This window comes from Quercus robur, chromosome 10 (genome assembly GCF_932294415.1).
Source record: "Quercus robur chromosome 10, dhQueRobu3.1, whole genome shotgun sequence".
In the NCBI taxonomy this organism is placed as follows: Eukaryota; Viridiplantae; Streptophyta; class Magnoliopsida; order Fagales; family Fagaceae; genus Quercus; species Quercus robur.
This window is the reverse complement of record NC_065543.1, coordinates 40,078,377-40,098,624: the sequence shown is the minus strand read 5'-3', so window position 1 is coordinate 40,098,624 and position 20,248 is coordinate 40,078,377. Positions and strand designations below refer to the sequence as shown.

Genomic DNA, 20,248 nt, shown 5'->3' with positions numbered 1-20,248 from the left:
CAGGCAGCAACTATAAATTGTTTCTCAACCCGTTTGATTTTTGTGAAGGATCTGTATTTCAATTTCAAATACACAGAATCTATTTCTATTCTCTTCCTGCAAAGAACACGTGCATATATAATTTATGTTTGCAGTAATGGATTAATGAGTTTATATTATGATATTATCTAAATAGGCTACATAGCTATTATAAGGGTATATTGAAGTTCTGTGACAGTTGAAATTTCTCTCTTTTTTTTTTCTTTTTTTTGGGGGGGGGGGGGGGGGGGGGGGGTGGGGGTGTGGTTTAGGGATTTTTTTCAAAATAACACTAAAGCTCAAACAATTTCTTTAGTTAGCACGTTCTCAAAACTATTTAGCAAACTAACGTCTCAAGTCCAAGGGACTCGATTTTGATGTGCTAAATCGAGTATAATGAACTCGAGTTCTATGCGTGGAAATTGAGCATTATAAACTTGAGTTCCAAGAACAGATCAATCGAAGCCGAAGAAACCCACTACATGAAGAAACTACACGAAGAAGACAAAACCAAAGAAGAAGAAGAAAACCCAGAAACCAAAGGTTCTAGGAGGCAGTGACGAAGCTCCAGGCGAAGGTTTTCCTCTAATTTGTTGTTTTTATTGTTTTGGTCTTTGGATTTGATGATGCTTCGTTGTTTTTCTTGTTCTTTGGTCTGATGATGTTCGTTGCCTTGCAGGGAAATCAAGTGTGAAGAGGTTGAGTTCCATGGAAATCGAGTCTCTGAGACTCGATTTCCATTGAGGGAAAAGATGAGATTGCTTGTTCTTGGAATTTTCAAGAGATGTTGAAATAGAAACAGAAGCTTCAGGGGGTCGTTTATTTGATAACCGGCTATTGAGAGAAATATTACGTATCAAACGTTTCCAATTTCTAAGAGAAGATTTGGTACATCATCTTAATTACTCGGCACTATCTCCATATCAATTTCAAAAGACTGGTTATCATTATCTAAATAATGCTTATCCTTATCACTGACCTCAAAAGGTTATACGGCTATCCTGAAGAAAATTCAAATTCAACTTATCCTTATCAGAACATACCTCAGTAAGTGCTGTAGAAACTTTGGAAATAATCTAAGGAACATATAGATATAAGAAATCACATTTCTTAACTCTGTTGGATTTCGTACTAATAAAAGATTTCAATGAAAGATAGATATACTTTTCTTCCCCTTCATTCGGCCCAAACCACCATAAAACCACAAGCAACCACCAATCAAACTCACAAATCCAAAACCCATACTGTCATGAGGCTCCAATATGGATCCAAGCCACGTATAATCACAACCCCAAAAATCCAGTTGCCTCATTCATTAATCCTTATAATCCACTCAACATGGCTTAGATTTGAAAGAGAGAAAGATGGAGAAGGAAAAGAAGAAGAGAGAGAAGAGAAGGTCGAATAACAATGAAAGAAGATGAGGAGGGAACGATTGGAGGTGAAGTGATTCAAGTGAAAGGAGGAAAAGAAAAGAAAGAGAAATGATAGCCTTTTAGAAACAGATATAGCTTCTGTCCAGTGTATTCGTGGCACTGGCCATGTAACAATGCAAGCACATGCCCAACTTTTGGACACATGTTCATGTTATGTCGTGTCTAGTGCGCAAATGCACTAAAAAGAAACTTCTTCAAAAGCTATGGTGGACTCAAAAGATGGGTGACAATTGCGTGATAGAGTTAACTTTTAGCGGTAAAGTAATACTTTCTAAATCATGGGTTATTCTTTCATTTTATATTAAATAGAAAAATACAATTTTACTTCTTTAGGTCACATTTGGATAAAAGTTATAAGGATTAAATATTTAAATCAATGGATTTAAAAAATAATTACTAATACCAAATTGTAATGTTAATTTTAGTAGTACATAATGGATTTGCCATTTTAGGATTTTGTTCTAACAAATACATTTGTGCTATGACTTTAAAATAAACTTTACACCCAATAATTTTCAAATTCATATATTAATGAAATTTGAATGAGATTAAATTCTATAAGGATGGGGTCTAGTGTGCAAATGCACTAAAAAGAAACTTCTTCAAAAGCTATGGTGGACTCAAAGATGGGTGACAACTACGTGATAGAGTTAACTTCTAGCGGTAAAGTAATACTTTCTAAATCATGGGTGATTCTTTCATTTTATATTAAATAGAAAAATACAATTTTACTTCTTTAGGTCACATTTGGATAAAAGTTATAAGGATTAAATATTTAAATCAATGGATTTAAAAAATAATTACTAATACCAAATTGTAATGTTAATTTTAGTAGTACATAATGGATTTGCCATTTTAGGATTTTGTTCTAACAAATACATTTGTGCTATGACTTTAAAATAAACTTTACACCCAATAATTTTCAAATTCATATATTAATGAAATTTGAATGAGATTAAATTCTATAAGGATGGGGTGTAAAACCCATGTTTTACACTATCCAATAAATGATTGTCACATCAGCATTTTACTTAAAATTCAATACATCTTACCACATCTAATAACATCTCGATAGATTCCCAATTTGGTTGGATTTATATATGAGTATTAGAATTAATTGAGTGTGATTGTGTTTATTCTTAAATATGTGATAAGATGATGATGTGTAAAACATGTTTTACACCACATCCTTATAGAATTTAATCTAAATTTGAATATATCCATAAATTTTATTAAATATAAATTTGTACTTTTCATATTTTATTCAAATTGCTTGGACTACAATTGAAATCCAAAATTTTTAATTCAAATACTTTCATCCAAATCCTTTTCAAATCTCCCCACAAATCCTTGCTTAAGAATTTTTTTCATCATAACTATAGTATGCAGGTAGGTTAATTATTTCACACGACAATTGATTTTTTAATTATTTATTTATTTTGTTACTTATAATAGTTAAACCTTTTTGAATTAATTTTGCTTCAATATTATTTTTTAATTTTACCCCTTAAAATCCTAGTTCCCCCACTACTCTTGATATTGAAATTCTTAACTGCTATGGAAAAGTTTAAGGGAAGCCAATAACCACAAAATAAATAAATAAAATAAAATAAAATAAAATTGAGAGAGTTTCAACCTATGACATCTGATAATAGCTCTTTATTATCAGATCAAGCCATCAATTGATTTTTGGTGTAAATAGAGATTAAACCTTAGATCTCTTATTCAACCATCTTAGACTTAAGCTAATTGAAACTCACGAAAGGCATGCAAAGTGATAAGCATGAAACTCTCTCAATAACAAAATAGTTTGGCAGAGATAGGCATGCAAAGTGATCTTTACTCAGGAAGGAAATAAAATGTGATTCAATAGCAAAGCCACTTCATGTGCATATTTTTGGCTAATAAAGGAAAAGAAATGTGATTGAATTCTAAATCTCTAAAGCATATGGTGACGAACCATAGTGATTGAATTGCACATGTACGAGTTTAGGATAGGGTACCATGTTTTTTGCAACATTCGTGTCCCTATCTTCTACAATGAAAAGATTTTATTAGATTGTTTATATGAGGTTTATATAATATGATGGAATTCCAAAGACAATTCACGTGAAGAATTTTGGCTAATAAGGGAAATGAAATGTGATTATTTGACAAATAAGGAAATAAAATATGATGGAAAACTTATCCAAAAGATTTGCCTTTGAATTTATAGCACATCACATGACGATCTTGGGTGATAAAGGAAAGGAAATGTGATGGAATTCAAATAAACCAAAAGTTTTAAAGCTATGAACAGAAGGATGCAAACAACCTCAATCATACTATGCAGTTTGGCCATTGGTGCGACGCTAACTTATATGGTTAACCAACCTGTGTCACTAACACGTGAATGGTTTGGTTGAAACTGCAGTTTGTTTAATATTTAATTAGAAGAAAGAATAACAAAAAGCCCTAGGTTTATTAATTTTGCAACACACAAGGATAAAAACTTCAACTAAATTGTTATAAACAATCACAATACCATTATAACTAGTCAATATCCTGTTGTAATGCATGGAAAAATTTAACGGAATATAAATTATTATCTCTTATTTTGGGTCTAAATATAAAATTTAATATTTATGATAATTATAATTATATGTATTTTTTATAAATGGTACCTTGATCCTTAAGTCCATGTGACATTAAGTTTGAATGGCTCATTTGTGTTGTACCTTTATCCTTCTACAATTTAGTCAATTGCTTGAGACTAAATGACCAATTGTACAAGCCAAGATATTAATATATCTTAGGACAAGGCTTTGGTTTAGTAAAAGATGGGACACAATCTTGACACATTGTTATTTTTAGACACATGTCGTGTTTGTGTCCCGTTTAATGTTCCAAAACACTAGACACAAGCCAAACCCTATATGTTATTTCTTTCTATTACCATGTGGATAGTATTATATGATTTTGTAGTTTAGTTTTGTGGGACTTATTCCCTCAAAGTAAGAATCTTAGGGGAGATATAGATAATGAATAAACACTTAAACTATATTTGGTAGGAGTCTTGTGGTTAAGTGGTTTAGTTCGATCTCTTCCACGGAGAGATGAATAATTACATAAATTAAAAATGAATGGTATGAAAATGAATGAGATTTTTTTAGTGTATTTGAGTGTGAATAAAAATAGAAAGTAAATATATTTTAATATATATAAAATTAAAAAAGTTTGATTTTTGGTTGGCTTCATGAAATTTTTCCATGTAAGTTTTCGAAGCCTTAGAATTCACAACTTTTCACCTCAGCTTCATTTATTTTTAGGTTATTTTCATTCCTGACCTTGTGCCTGACTATCTTTCTAGCACCTCCATCACTCTCTTTTGCCTTCTATGGTGTTCTCCGAGCTCCTTAAATTATACATACGTATATAAACTGCTTTTAGAACCTGAAAATCAATATCGGACAGATTCTGTTTATTTATTTGTTTATTCTAAATTTTAAATTATCAAAATCTGCACTTGTTGAGTTCCAAGGAGTAAATTATATCTACTTTTGAAACATGGATATGAAGGTTGCGTTTGGATTGGGATGAAAAGTCTGCGTCTGCGTTTTTTTTTTTTTTTTTTCACGCGTTTTTGAGCGTTTTGAGGGGTGCGGCTACTGTTCATGCACTGTTTAATGAACAGTAGCCGCAAACTTTGACTTTTCAAATATTTTTGGACCAATCACAACACATCGTGTACTGTTTATGGACCCACAAATTTCACTTTTCAGCAACTTTTTCATTAAAAATGGGTCCCACGATACTATTCACACATTTAAAAATTATTTCGCTACAGTGTTTTTCAGTTTTCAGTTTCAGTTTTCAGTTTTCAGCTGTATCCAAACGGCTTATTTTACTATTCAGCTTATTTTACTATTCAGCTTATTTTTGCTACTCTTCATAGCTCACTGCATTTTTTGGTACTATTTATGAGTCTCATTGTACTATTTAGCTAATTTTTACCTTTATTTACAATACTTTTAACAAAAAATTTTCAGTTTCAGCAAAATAAACAGATTCCAAACAGAACCGAAATTTAAATTACCTTGTTGAGCTCAAAAAAGGACAAATCCATATTATCAGTTTGAAATTAAACTTCCTTCTCAAAAAAAAAAAAGTTTGAAATTAAATTGTGAAAGTGAAAGAATATTATGATAAAGCAGACTTAGCAATCTTTGCTTCTATACACAGAACAAACATAACAAGGAAATGAGAACTTCTAAATAGACCTGCTTACTTTGGTTGCTTCCAAGACTACTTAACAACGCTCACTGGGCATTAATCTCATGAGAAACGATAGAAGGGATCAAATAGTATCTGATGAGGATAAAAACACTGGCAAGGGTGACGGCACGTGCCTGACAAGGGTGACGGCACGTACCTGACAAAGGCGACGGTGCAGACCTGGTAAGGGTGAAGATGCCGACTTAACAAGGATGACGAGATGGTCTTGCCGTCAGCATACCTTCTAGGCTGACGGTGATGTAAGGCAAAAGAACTCCACATAGGGCCGAACTTCCTGAAGCTTACGGAGTAAGCATAGACTGACGGGATAACACAAACTGACGGTGTCAGTTTATGAAGTTTCCATTTTGCACGTATAAGTAAATAACTTGCTCCCCACGTTTCATGAAACCTAAAGACTCCTATATGGAAAGAATCCCGTAAAATACGCCCAAGGAGACTCCTACAAGGAAAAGACTTCTACTCCAAGGAAAAGAGGGTCAACCCTCTCTACTATAAAAACCCAAGCACCCTCACAAACCAAGGTACGCGTAATTTACCCTCTCTAGCACTCTAGAGCAGTGAGAATAATTCTAATTTGACCTTCGGAGGGTACTTGGCCGGTACCACACCGGTACTCCCCGCTAGGTTATTCTTTTTCGTTGTGCAGGTGCCATTAGTGATCGTACGAGGAACGTGTGACTCATTGGTGGTATTGTTTTCGGTATCATCAGTTGGCGCCGTCTGTGGGAAACGCTTTAGCACGTTCTCGCTTTCAAGACAAGAGAGTTACATGGTACTCACTCGCTCAATGGCGACCAACAACGACATTCAAGAAGAAGAAGCTCCTACAACCGCGCTTGAAAGACAGGTGAGGACGCTCGCCGCCGCCGTGGAGCGCCTCACAAAGCAAAATCACGACCTAGAAGAGCAACTGAGACAGAAGAATGCAGCTCCCAACAACCAAGGAGTAGAGCAAGAAGGAACCAGCGCTGACAGGAGAAACCAGGAAGGACCCCAGGCCAGCAACGCCCCGAGCAAACCTGAACGACAGAACACGAGCATCCCCTCCCTCGCGGAAACCACTCCGCCCCTCGTTCTCGCGGAGATGCAAGCCATGAAGGAACAAATGGAGGTTATGATGAATGCTCTCAAGGGACGGGTATCGAGCGACCTTGACGACCTCGTCAACCGAACGGACTCACCGTTCACCACTACCGTCAACTCCTACCCGTTGCCAAGTAAGTTCCGCATGCCGCAGATAGACAGTTATGACGGGGTCAAGGACCCACTGGACCACCTGGAGACCTTCAAAACACTAATGCACCTTCAAGGAGTAGCGGACGCCATCATGTGTAGGGCCTTCCCTACAACGCTAAAGGGCGCAGCGAGAATTTGGTTCAGTCGACTGGCCCCAAACTCCATCAGCACCTTCAAAGAACTCAGCGCTCAGTTTACCGCACACTTTATTGGAGGCCATCGGTACAAGAAGTCTACGGCTTGCTTGATGAGTATGAAGCAGCGAGAAGACGAAACTCTAAGAGCCTACATCTCCCGCTTCAATAAAGAGGCGCTCTCGATCGACGAAGCTGACGACAAGATACTTGTCGCGGCATTCACAAATGGTTTGAAGAAGGGCAAGTTTTTGTTTTCCATATACAAAAACGACCCAAAAACCATGTCAGAAGTGCTTTATCGTGCCACAAAGTATATGAACGCTGAAGATGCACTCTTGGCTCGGGAAGAGAGGCCTAGAAAAAGAGAACGGCAGGAAGACAGTCGACAGGACCAAAGCCGAAAGAAGATAAAAACCGCGGACCGAAGGGACGAAAGACGCCCTAAGCCCCTGGGGGGAAGGTTCACGAGCTTCACTCCGCTAACAGCCCCGATAGATCAAGTCCTTATGCAGATCAAGGACGAGGAATCGCTGACGTTCCCAGGAAAGCTGAAGAGTGACCCCAACAAACGTTCCCGAGATAAGTACTGCCGATTCCACCGCGACCACGGCCACGACACAGCTGATTGCTATGACCTCAAGCAGCAGATTGAAGCCCTTATTAGACAAGGAAAGCTGCAGAGATTCGTTAGCAAGGAGAGAGCGGATCCCCCCGCACAAGACCAGCACCCCCGACGGGACAATGAGCGACCAAGGCCCCCAATTGGGGACATAAGGATGATCATAGGAGGGATGACCGCCGCCGGGTCATCCAAGAAGGCCCGTAAGACCTATCTTCGGATGATACAGAGTGTTCAACTGACGGGAGCCGTGCCGAAGATAACAAGAAGAGAAGGTCCCGTAATCGGATTCTCAGAAGAAGACGCACGACGCCTTCACCATCCACATGACGACGCACTCGTCGTCAGCTTGCGTGTAGGAGATTACAATATGCACCGGGTGCTCGTCGACAACGGTAGTTCAGCAGATATCTTATACTACACCGCGTTCCAGCAGATGAGGATCGACAGGGGGCGACTGATCCCAACAAATGCCCCACTTGTCGGCTTCGGCGGGAGCCGAGTATTCCCACTGGGCGCGGTCACCTTATCCGTAATTGTGGGTGATTACCCCCAACAGATAGCCAGGGACGTGACATTCTTGGTTGTTGATTGCTCATCAGCCTACAACGCTATCCTCGGGCGACCCACGCTCAACTCATGGAAGGCAGTAACCTCCACCTACCACCTGATGATTAAGTTCCCAACTGACTACGGAGTAGGGGAGTTGCGCGGGAGTCAGATGGCCGCGCGCGAATGTTACATAGCCATGGTGGAAATGGAGGATCAGGTTCAGACTTTAAGTATAGAAGAGCACCGGACGGTAACGGAGCCGGTTGAGAAGCTAGAAGAAATACCCCTTGACAGTTCCGATCCTGGCCGAACGACCAAAATTGGAACACTCGCTAACCCCACGACCCGTCAAGAGCTCATAACATTCCTTAGGCAAAATCAAGACGTATTCGCATGGGGTCATGAAGATATGCCAGGAATAGATCCTTCAATCATGGTGCATAAGCTGAATGTGTCGCCCGCCTTTTCACCCGTCAGACAAAAGAAGAGGGTGTTTGCCCCGGAGCGGGACCGAGCCATAGCAGAGGAAGTCAGAAAGCTACGGGAAGCAAACTTCATCAGGGAAGTGTACTATCCCGACTGGTTAGCAAATGTAGTGATGGTGAAGAAAGCGAGCGGAAAATGGCGAATGTGTGTGGACTTCACCGACCTTAACAAGGCCTGCCCCAAGGACAGCTACCCCCTTCCCAGGGTTGATGTCCTAGTAGACTCTACGGCCCGACATCAGTTGCTGAGCTTCATGGACGCTTTCTCAGGATACAACCAAATCCGGATGCACGAAGCCGACCAGGAGAAAACGTCGTTCGTGACCAGCCAAGGCCTATTCTGCTACAAGGTCATGCCCTTCGGCCTGAAGAACGCGGGCGCAACATACCAAAGGCTCATGAACAAAATGTTCGCGCAACAAATTGGGAGGAATGTCCAGGTCTACGTAGACGACATGCTAGTCAAAAGCCGAAGGGAGGAAGATCATCTAGGAGATCTCAAAGAAACATTCGACACCCTTCGCTCTTACAACATGAAACTCAATCCGGGGAAATGTGCCTTTGGAGTGACGGCAGGAAAATTCTTGGGGTTCATGGTGTCTCAAAGAGGGATCGAGGCAAACCCGGACAAGATCCGGGCCATTATGGATATGGCACCACCAAGAAATGTGAAGGAGGTGCAAAGCCTCAATGGAAAAATAGCGGCACTGAATAGGTTCGTGTCAAGGGCGACGGACAAGTGCTTGCCCTTCTTCCGAACATTGAAGAAATCCTTCGAGTGGACCGACGAGTGCCAACAAGCGTTCGAAAGATTGAAGGCTTACCTCTCCTCCCCACCACTGCTAAGCCCGTCGCAGCCAGGAGAGGAACTTTTCCTCTATCTAGCCGTCTCCCCCGCAGCCGTTAGCGCGGCCTTGGTCAGAGAGGAAGAGAAGGTGCAGAAACCCGTGTACTACGCAAGCCGAGCGCTTCACGGTGCCGAAGAGAGATACCCGCCCATGGAGAAACTTGCCTTCGCATTGATCACGGCAGCCCGTAAGCTCAAGCCATACTTCCAAGCTCATACTATAAACGTCCTAACGGACAAGCCCTTACGACGGGCGATGAGCAGCCCCGAGACGGCGGGACGATTAGCACTCTGGGCCATAGAACTAAGCGAATTTGACATTCAATATCGCCCGCGGACTGCCATCAAGGGACAGATCGTCGCCGACTTTATAGCTGAGTTCACCCATGGGGAAGATGAGGGGGCAGCAGAGTCCCCTCAATGGAGCATATATACGGACGGATCGTCCAACAGACAAGCCGCAGGGGCCGGCATCGTGCTACTATCGCCCGAGGGAGACACCATCGAATGTATGGTCCGTTTCGACTTCCCTGCCACCAACAATGAATCAGAGTATGAGGCTCTGATAGCAGGACTTGACCTTGCCAAAGCAGCAGGAGCCGCCAGGGTAGTCATCTACTGCGACTCACAGGTCATCACTAACCAAATAAACGGAGACTACGATTGCAAGGGCGAAAAGATGAAAAGGTACCTTGGCGAAGTAAAGACAAGGGTGGGAGACCTAGAAGCCAAAGTCGTCCAGATTCCCAGAGAAGAGAACCAGAGAGCCGACCGTCTCGCGAAGGCCGCTTCAGCTGAACAAATGGTCATCCCTGGTAATGTACTCTCTTTTGTACAGCTTTCCCCGCTAATAGATCTCAGCAACATGCAGGAAATATGTTCCGACAGCAGCTGGGCAGCACCGTTAGTTTCGTACTTAAAAGACGGGGTCTTACCAGACGAGAAGGACGCCGCAAGGAAACTTAAAGTCCAGGCAGCAAGGTTCGTCCTGATAAAAGACGTCCTATACAAGAGAGGTTTCTCCCGACCGTATCTGAGGTGCTTGGGTGCGGAAGAAGCAGACTACATCATGAGAGAGGTACATGAAGGAATCTGCGGAAACCACTCAGGGTCCAGATCATTGGTACACAAGCTTGTACGAGCAGGGTATTATTGGCCCACCATGCAGAAGGACGCCGAAGCCTATGTCAGGACCTGCGACAAATGCCAACGGTTCAGCAATATCATCAGACAACCGACCGAAGAGCTGACCCCAATGACAGCCCCATGGCCGTTCGCACAATGGGGATTAGACATTATGGGACCATTCCCTACAGCTATACGGCAGCTGAAATTCCTGGTAGTAGGCATCGACTATTTCACGAAATGGGTGGAAGCTGAAGCTTTAGCCACGATTACGGAGAAAAACGTTCGGAGCTTCGTCTGGAGATGCATCGTATGCAGGTTTGGCATTCCTAGAGTCTTTGTCTCGGATAACGGGAGACAGTTCGACAACGACCATTTCCGGGATTTTTGCTCACAGTTGGGAATAAAAAACCACTACTCCTCCCCCGCCCACCCTCAAGCTAATGGACAAGTCGAAGTCACAAACCGATCCTTGCTCAAGATCATCAAGACTCGGCTCGAGGGGGCAAAGGGTATATGGCCCGAAGAATTGCCAAGTGTACTATGGGCATACAGGACGACGGCAAGAACACCCACAGGAGAGACACCGTTTCGCCTGACGTACGGAAGCGAAGCAGTCATCCCGGCCGAAGTTGGACTCGCAAGCTACAGGGTACACAACCACGATGAGGGCAGAAACGATGAGGCTATACGACTGCAGCTTGACCTAGTGGACGAGATCAGGGCAGCAGCAGAACAGAGGCTCGCTAGGTACCAGGATCGCATGGCCAAATGCTACAACTCTCGGGTCCGACACAGAGACTTCCAAGTCGGAGACCTTGTTCTTAGAAAAGTCATGGGCGCCGCTAGGGACCCTACCCAAGGGAAACTCGGCCCCAATTGGGAAGGTCCTTACCGAGTTTTGTCGTGGCAGAGAAAAGGTACTTACCACCTTGAAACATTGGAGGGACAGTAACTACCACATCCATGGAACACCGAGCACCTACGGAAGTACTACCAATAGGAGCAGCAGCATGAAGACCAACTCCTTTTATATTTTTTCAGCAAATTATAGTTTAACTCCTCAGATTTATCGTTTATTTTAGTTTTTTCGCAACAACTTTTTTAGCCCAAGGGGCAGGATTTGGTTTTAATTACTTTTATTTAAATGCATGGCAATAAGAGGAGTTTTATTCAGAAATTGCTGAAGTGTATTTTCCTTCCGACGGTCCACTAAGTTTGCAGCCCAAAAAACGGCTAAGTCCATAACACACGGACTAAAGAAAAAGCTGACGGTCCAATAAGATGGAGTAACCATCACAGGGCCCAGGCCTTAATAGTTGACGGACTAATGAAAGATGTCAAGGCATCAAGGCTAAAAAAGCCAAGAAAACAGTGGTCCGAAAAGGCTAAAAAGCCGACGGATCGACAAAGATGTCAAAAGACATCAACACCTAAAAAGCTGACGGGCTAAAACGATGTCAAATGACATCAAGGCCAAGGCCAAGAAGGTGACGGCCCAAAGAGGCTAAAAAAAAAAAAAAAAAAAAACTGACGGACCAAAAGGATGTCAAATGACATCAGGGCCAAGGCCAAGAAGGTGACGGCCCAAAAAGACTAACAGCCTAAGGGCTGACGGTCCAATAAGGTGGAATAACCATCTTAGAGGCAAGATCCTCAAAACTGACGGACCAACAAAGATGTCAAAAGACAACACTTGTAAACCGACGGTCGTAAAGCTGACGGGATATTCAAACAGTTTAAAAAGCCGACGTATTAAAAACAGACGGGAATTTCCAACATTCGTCTGAGATAGAGATAAAAGCGACGGAAATGAAATACGTGCAACTATGCATAAACGTCAAGGGCACTTAAACATTACAATTGTTTAAAACTACAATTGTTTAAAATTACAACTGTTTAAAACTAAAACTGTCTAAAAATTACAACTGTTTTCCAGAAGAGATGAAAAAAGAAAAAAGAAGCAAACTACAAAGCCATAATTAGGCAGCAGGAACGTCAGCAGGATTGCCGTCAGCAAGACAGTCTTCAACGTCCACTATAACAGCAGGAGAATCGGAAGCTGTAGGATTAGCGGCAGGCTGAGCCAGGACGACGCTGCCATCATGCTCCGGTGTGGGTTCGGGCTGAAGAGAGACGTCGTCTCCATCGTCCATTGTAATCCCAGACAAGTCCAGATCCGGGAAAGCCGACGCAACCTGACGAAGGCAATCATCAAACCCAGTGCCATAATACTGACCACATGAGTCGATGAAAGACTGCGACGTTTTGAAGTCCCTGATCGCGTCAGCCCCCGCCGTCTGTAGCCTCTCCTCCAGAGCCGTCACCTCTCCTTGGAGCTTGACGTTCTCGCCACTGGACGCCGTCAGTTTAGTATTAACATCCTGCAGCTCCTGGTTCAGGATACGGACGGCTTCCTTATACTGAGCCTGCTGATTCAGCAAGTTCTTGTTATGGCTGCGAACTCGACTGACGACCCCCTCCTTCGCCACGCAACGGTCACGGAGGGCTTTGACACGAACCAAGGCCTGAAAGAGCATATCCGTCAGATAAAAAGTACGCCAAAACAAGATACGGCATGTTCAACCCAAAAATGTGAGAAACTTACCCTGGAGAGATCAAAGAGGGCCGACGCCCCTAAATCCTCCGTCCCTACTTGATCACAGGGCTCCATGTCCGTTGGTTTTATCAGGGACTCAACCTCCCCGACGGCATATTCTTTGTGGGTTAGGAGACGGCACGGACCCTCAGTGACGGGACCAGCGGAAGTCATCACCCCCTTTCCCGCACCATGGCCAGACGTCGGAGGGGACTTTTCCTTCAATGGTTCGACTGACGGAGTGACGGCAGGCTTTTTTGAGGGACGGCCGTCACTCCCGTCAGGTTTCCTCTTCGCCACTTTGGCGACGGCCGTAGGGGTTGACGAGGCTTCCCCCCCTGCTTCCTTGGCCTTCCTCTCCTCCTTCTGACGAGCTGCGGCAGCCCGTATCCTTTGCTTCGCAGAATCCATCTCTACAACACAAAGAAAACACTTAGGAAAAGTGACGGAAATAATGAAACTGACGGAAAAATAAAAGTCTACTTACGACGTCGCGCAAACTCCTCCAACCTGCGAGCTTCCGCTGACGGATTTGGGCCCCCACAGTATAGATGGAGGGTGTCAAGGGTAATCAAATCCCTGCACTTACGGTCCTCCAAAGGAATTTCTAGAATCCGATGGATGAACTCCTCCTGCTCGTCAGTTATATGCGGACGGGTATAAGCTGGAAAAAGAAAAAAAAAATAATAATAATAACAAGTGTTAGCACCGTCACTTCAAAAAAACGCACGAGCCTCATGGGTGACGGGATTAACCTGAATCCTTGACAAAGGCCCAGGTATTGTCAAAGTAACCACTGGGCATCGTCGCCCACTCCTCCTGACGGCACACCCAGTCCGTCCCTTCAACGAAAAAATACCTACTCTTCCAGTTCCTATTTGAGTCAGGCATATCTGACACTAACCGTAGCCCTTTCTCTCGGGCATTAAAATGATAAGTCCCCTTAGACGAGGCAATGTGATGAGGCCTATAACAATAAAAAAAATTCTCCAAGTGTAAGCTGACGGTGCCCTCCACTAAAGCTGCCCCACAGGATTTCAGCTCCTATAAAGGTCCTCCAGGCGTTTGGGGCAATCTGGGTGACGGATATTCCTAGGAAATCAGCTAGCTGACGGTGCAGAGCCGTCAACGGCAACCTCAGGCCCGCAGCAAACATAGCGTCATACATACCGACGTCAGCTGTCCGCCCGGAGTAACACCTCTCACCCTCTCTAGGGAGACGGATGGGAATGTGGTCTGGGATCTGATAGCGAACCCGTAACTCCCTAAAGACCTTACCACTCATCCCGGGCAAAAATTTGTTGACGGCCCAATCCTCAGGAAGAATGAAGGGACGGTTATCTCCGGAACCCTCCGAACTCCCTTCACTGGATCTCTCAGCCCCGTCACTGCCATCCCCGTCAACATCCATTCCAACCCCATCATTTTCATCCCCTCTTCCCTCATCCCCATCTCCCTCAGCAAAACTCTCTTCACTGTCAGGAGATTGGGCTGACGACTCTCTCTCTGACGGGAGGGAGAACTCTGACTCATTTCCAGAACCAAAGGCCTCGTCGTAGCCCGCTCCCTCGCGGACTGACGACTCGTCACAAGACGCGTCACTCGACATCTGACTACCTACAAGTGACGGGTTCAAACTAAGTACCTAGGCTGACGGCCTCACTTATGAGCCAAAAAATAAAAAGAAAAAGAAGTAAGGAGAGAGGATGAAAACTCACCGGTATGGAAGCCTTCTGGACGGCTCTAGAGACAGCAACGGTAAAGTGACGGTGGTGAAGCTGACGAAAGGTGAGCGACGGTCTGTCTCTCCACAAATTCAGCAGGGTTGAAATAGTGAAAAATGACTGAAAACGCTGTTTATATATATGGAAAAAATGGCGCGGAAGACGAAGCGACATCTCGTCAGGAGTGAGGCCAATGGGAACGAGCCACCTGTCCAGGGCATTAAATGCTCAGATCTACGCGATGTTTCTGCCTCTTTTGAAAACAAACTCCATAACCCGTCAGTGCAGAGGGTGACGGAGATATGGAGTAGGGGGCAAATGATGAGGATAAAAACACTGGCAAGGGTGACGGCACGTGCCTGACAAGGGTGACGGCACGTACCTAACAAAGGCGACGGTGCAGACCTGGTAAGGGTGAAGATGCCGACTTAACAAGGATGACGAGATGGTCTTGCCGTCAGCATACCTTCTAGGCTGACGGTGATGTAAGGCAAAAGAACTCCACATAGGGCCGAACTTCCTGAAGCTTACGGAGTAAGCATAGACTGACGGGATAACACAAACTGACGGTGTCAGTTTATGAAGTTTCCATTTTGCACGTATAAGTAAATAACTTGCTCCCCACGTTTCATGAAACCTAAAGACTCCTATATGGAAAGAATCCCGTAAAATACGCCCAAGGAGACTCCTACAAGGAAAAGACTTCTACTCCAAGGAAAAGAGGGTCAACCCTCTCTACTATAAAAACCCAAGCACCCTCACAAACCAAGGTACGCGTAATTTACCCTCTCTAGCACTCTAGAGCAGTGAGAATAATTCTAATTTGACCTTCGGAGGGTACTTGGCCGGTACCACACCGGTACTCCCCGCTAGGTTATTCTTTTTCGTTGTGCAGGTGCCATTAGTGATCGTACGAGGAACGTGTGACTCATTGGTGGTATTGTTTTCGGTATCATCAGTATCTGTGAATGTGTTTAGAGGTGTTAATAAAATTATTAAAATATGAAGGTTGTTAAGGGAAAGGGCTGTAATCCATCAGACAAGAAGCTCTAAACATGCCTCTTTAGGCAAGTAAGGAGTGGTGCAACTACGCCCACGGTGTGGCATTTAAAGAGGGTCCTAAAAATAGTCTTCTAAACATGTGATAAAGGCCGTACCTCGTACAGAAGGCTCACTTTTCTGCAGGGTATGATAGAGGTGGTTGATAGATAGTTTTACTCCTAATTTTAAAAAAGGCTGACTTTTAAGCATTTGATAAATTTTTATTTTTATTATTATTATTATTTTTTCATTTTGATGTTTTGGTTCTGAAATCAAATAATGGATGGTTCAATGACATAAGAAAGAGTTTATTGATTTATGGTTTCTGAAAATACTATAAAGAGACACACTAGAAAGGATTAGAGTTCCTAGAGAACCTGTCAGGCCAAAGTAGACCTAACTGCTTGTTCTAACCAAACTTTTTGTTGGATAGTATGCGATTATGCTTATAAAATATAGAGCTACTTTTGCAGGAAAACTTCTCTGAGCCTGTGTTTCTTTAGATTGCAATGGACAAGGGCAAAAAGATTATGATCAATAACAATGGTGGACATGCTGGTAGAGGTTGCAACAACAGTGCTATGACTAGTGATGCTTTTAATAATCAAAGTAAACTGAAAATTTTGCTGTGTGACAGTGATCCTGAGAGTTGTGATGAGATCTCCACCCTTCTAACCAAATGCAGTTATCAGGGTTTGTTGCTCTCTATGTATTTAATTTTACTTTATCATTATTTATAGTGTTCTCTATTTCTTATGGCAAGGTTTTGCAAGTTTATTCTTCTTTTATCTCTAAGTCCGTGTAAATATCCAGCTTAGCTATTACAATTGACAATTGCTTGCACATGAGGTCTGTGGTCAAAAACTTTTTACACTTCTTGATTGATAATATATGAGACATTTCTATAGTTGTGACAGATTTCCTTTGTTGGTTTTTCATCCTGGTCATTTCAAGAAGGCCGTAGCAAATTAAGTCCAGGTTTCTAGGCTAAAGAGGATGGCTTCCTCATATTTTTTTTCGGAGTTTCCTCTGCTTCATTTAGCCAGAGTCATTCCATATGAATTATTCTGTCTACGTTTTTATAAGAAAGAGTTTACTGGGCTCACGCAATGCTTGTGCATCTTCCTATGCGTTTATTGATATCTTTGCATCTCACAATAGTCTGAGAGTCCTTTATCTGACATGAGTGTAATCTGTGTTTCAAGTTGTGCTGCTTAAACTCCCTGATATTTCTAAAACTTATTTACCTACAAAGGCAACATTTAATCACTAATAACATCTATCAAAAAAAAAAAAAAAAAAATCACTAATAACAACATAATTTATTGCTTCACAGTAATCTCAGTGAGCTCATTTGTAGAAGTGGTTGATACATTGGATGCTGAGGGGCCCCATATTGACATCTTACTCGTTTCAGTTGACCCTCACATAGACAAAGGCATGAAAATGTTGAAGTATATCAGTGAAGAATTCCAACACATTCCAGTGATCATCAGTAAGCTTTCATGTTGTTTGATCTGCAGTTAGCATTTTCTTTATTTTTTATTTTTGTTTCTTAGAATATACAAGTGACTGGAAAATAAAATTCATTAAAATGAAATCTTATAAAAGAGACAAATTTAAGCGCTTTACAATTACAACAACAAAGAACAAGCCTTAGTCCCAAATTTAGTTTGACTTTACTCATCATCCTACTTAATTAATATCCAGGGGTTCTTGTTTTGTTCAGTATTGTCTAGACAAGACCATATCTCTCTTATTTACAAGTACTTAAATCTTGGGGTGGCTGACTATTTGATGAAGCCTTTATGCACCGACGAGCTATCAAATCTATGGAAGCACAAGGGGAGGAGCCGGAATATGGTTGGTATCACTTTGATGCACAGTTAGTGATTTTTTTTACCTTTTTCTAGGTAAGATCCGAACAGAAGATAAATACATGTGCAGTACATCTGTGCATGTATGTCACATATTATATCCTAAGAATATATAGTTACTTTTCTAAGATCAGTGCAGAAGACAGCAATTTTAGCTCTGTACATGTATGTCACATATTATATCCTAAGAATATATGGTTACTTTTCTAAGATCAGTGCAGAAGACAGCAATTTTAGCTTATTAATCTCCTGTTAGGATTTCCTCTGTCAAAGACATACCTTACTCTTAGATTTTTTACAAATTTGTGTTGAACTAATTTTAGTTTGATCAATTGGTTCCAAAATGGCACATTTTTATGTTCAACTCTTTTACTAAGGTGCCCTCCAAGAAACCTTAGATAATTTTTGTTGTTTCTACTCATAGCAGCCTGGAGTGCCACAGAAGAACGTCCAAAGTATAGTGTTCCTCTGATGGCATTTAGATCTAGTAAAGCTAACATGAATATCAATTTTTTGTTTCTTAAATTACAGATGAAAAAGTTACTGGGAATTACAAATGCAGAGTCAAGCCAGATAATCAGCAAGGGTAGCTGAGTGTTTTGTGCTGAGAAGTTTAGCATACTCTGAGGGCATCCTATAAATTAAATGCTTCAGAAAATTGTGCATGTACACCCATTCATGAAAATCTTGGGTTCAATTGGAAGGGTATAAGTTTGTAGTCTCTGGTTGTAGTCTAATATTATAGCACCTCCTTTTAAAGCTTACATTTCCCTTTGGATGTTTTAAGCATTATCATTTGACTTAATTCGTGAAATTCCTTTTGACAGCTAGTCTTCCTCCATGTAGCTTATAAAAATTCAAAAAAGTTTTTTTTTTTTTTTTTTGAGAGAGAGTTTCAACCTATGGCGTTTGTTCCTGATAATAGCTTTTTATCATCAGATCAAGACACCAATTGTTTTTTGGTGCAGGCGGAGAATGAACCCCAAGTCTTTTATTCAACCATTAGAGACTTTACCAATTAGCTAGAACCTACAAATTCAAAAAAGTAATTGAGACATAGCATTTACTTGAGTTTAGATATAGAGTTCAAACTTTCCCACAGTAAAGCTAACTGCGATTGGTGCAAACGTATATATTGGCATGTACAAGAGTAGGTTTTAATATATCATATATGTGTGGGCTAATTTTGCCAAATAACACAATTTTAGAAAAAATTTAGGAGAAATGCATCCGGCCAAACTTATTTAGTTATATTACACTTTTTAGGACTTTGAGTTTGTCAAACTTTAGTTCCAAGTGAAACTCGAGTTCTAAGCATTACGGGCTCATGTGGCAATCCAATCATTTGGAACTCCAGTTTCACTTGGAACTCGAATTTGACAAACTTGAGTTCCAAAAAAGTGCTACATGATTAAATAAGTTTGGCCAGATGTGTTTTTCCTAAATTTTTCCTAAAATTATGCTATTTGGCAAAAAAAATGTGTATATGTGAGTGATCTTTCTTTGGAAGTAAAAAATAATGATAATAGAGAGACAAAGTTTAATTTTTTTTTTTAAATGTATACGATGAAATTATAGAATTGTATACATTCTTTGAAAAATTTTGTATATTAAATACACAAAATTGTATACAATCTTTGAAAAATGTGTCCATTGAATATAGAAAATAGTGTATATTCGTTGAAAAATTGTGTACATTATTTGAAAAATTGTCTACATTGAATACATAGAATTATGTACATTTTAAAAAAAATTGTGTATATTGAATATATAGAATTGTGTATTTTCTATGAAAAGTTGTATAAATTAAATAAAAAAAATTGTGTACCTTCAATATACAACACTGTGTACATTCTTTGAAAATTTGTGTATGTTGAATATACAAAATTGTATACATTTTTTGAAAATTGTGTACATTGAGTATACAGAATTATGTACATTCTTTAAAAAGTGAAACTTGAATGTACAAAGTTGTATACATTCTTTGAAAAATTTGTTCCTTCAATCTACAAAATTGTGTACACTCTTTAAAAAATTGTGTACATTAAATATTAAGAATTGTTTACATTTTTTGAAATTTCCATATATTGAATATACAAATTTTTTACGTTTTTTTTTTTTTTTAAATGTGTACATTCTTGAAATTTGTGTACATTGAATATAGAAAATAGTGCGCATTCTTTTAAAAATTGTGTATGTTGAATGAACAAAATTGTGTATATTCTTTGAAAAATGTCCACAAATAAAAAAAAAACTATGTATGTTGAATATACA

At 41.0% G+C, this 20,248-nt stretch overlaps 2 protein-coding genes across 4 annotated transcripts; one reads left to right on the top strand and one right to left on the bottom strand.

The window, feature by feature from the left end:
- Positions 1-12,715: 12,715 nt before the first annotated feature.
- Positions 12,716-13,998, bottom strand: LOC126704145 (uncharacterized). The gene is made up of 3 exons (XM_050403172.1): positions 13,820-13,998; positions 13,342-13,745; positions 12,716-13,261 (listed from the first exon to the last, which is right to left on the bottom strand). The coding sequence occupies exons 2-3, from the start codon at positions 13,741-13,743 to the stop codon at positions 12,716-12,718; spliced, it is 948 nt and encodes a 315-aa protein (XP_050259129.1). The 5' UTR covers positions 13,744-13,745; positions 13,820-13,998.
- A 2,411-nt stretch (positions 13,999-16,409) lies between these two features.
- Positions 16,410-18,804, top strand: LOC126702257 (two-component response regulator-like APRR1). 3 transcript variants are annotated; one of them, XR_007647694.1, is made up of 4 exons: positions 16,410-16,790; positions 17,434-17,592; positions 17,808-17,960; positions 18,506-18,804. XR_007647694.1 is itself a non-coding variant. In XM_050400929.1 (4 exons), exons 1-4 carry the CDS (start codon positions 16,607-16,609, stop codon positions 18,566-18,568), a joined length of 540 nt encoding a protein of 179 aa, XP_050256886.1. In that variant the 5' UTR covers positions 16,410-16,606; the 3' UTR covers positions 18,569-18,804. The 3 variants fall into 3 exon arrangements, 2 of the variants coding, with proteins under 2 accessions (XP_050256886.1, XP_050256887.1); XM_050400929.1 differs by having other exon boundaries at positions 17,827-17,960; XM_050400930.1 differs by lacking the exon at positions 17,808-17,960.
- Positions 18,805-20,248: the final 1,444 nt, after the last annotated feature.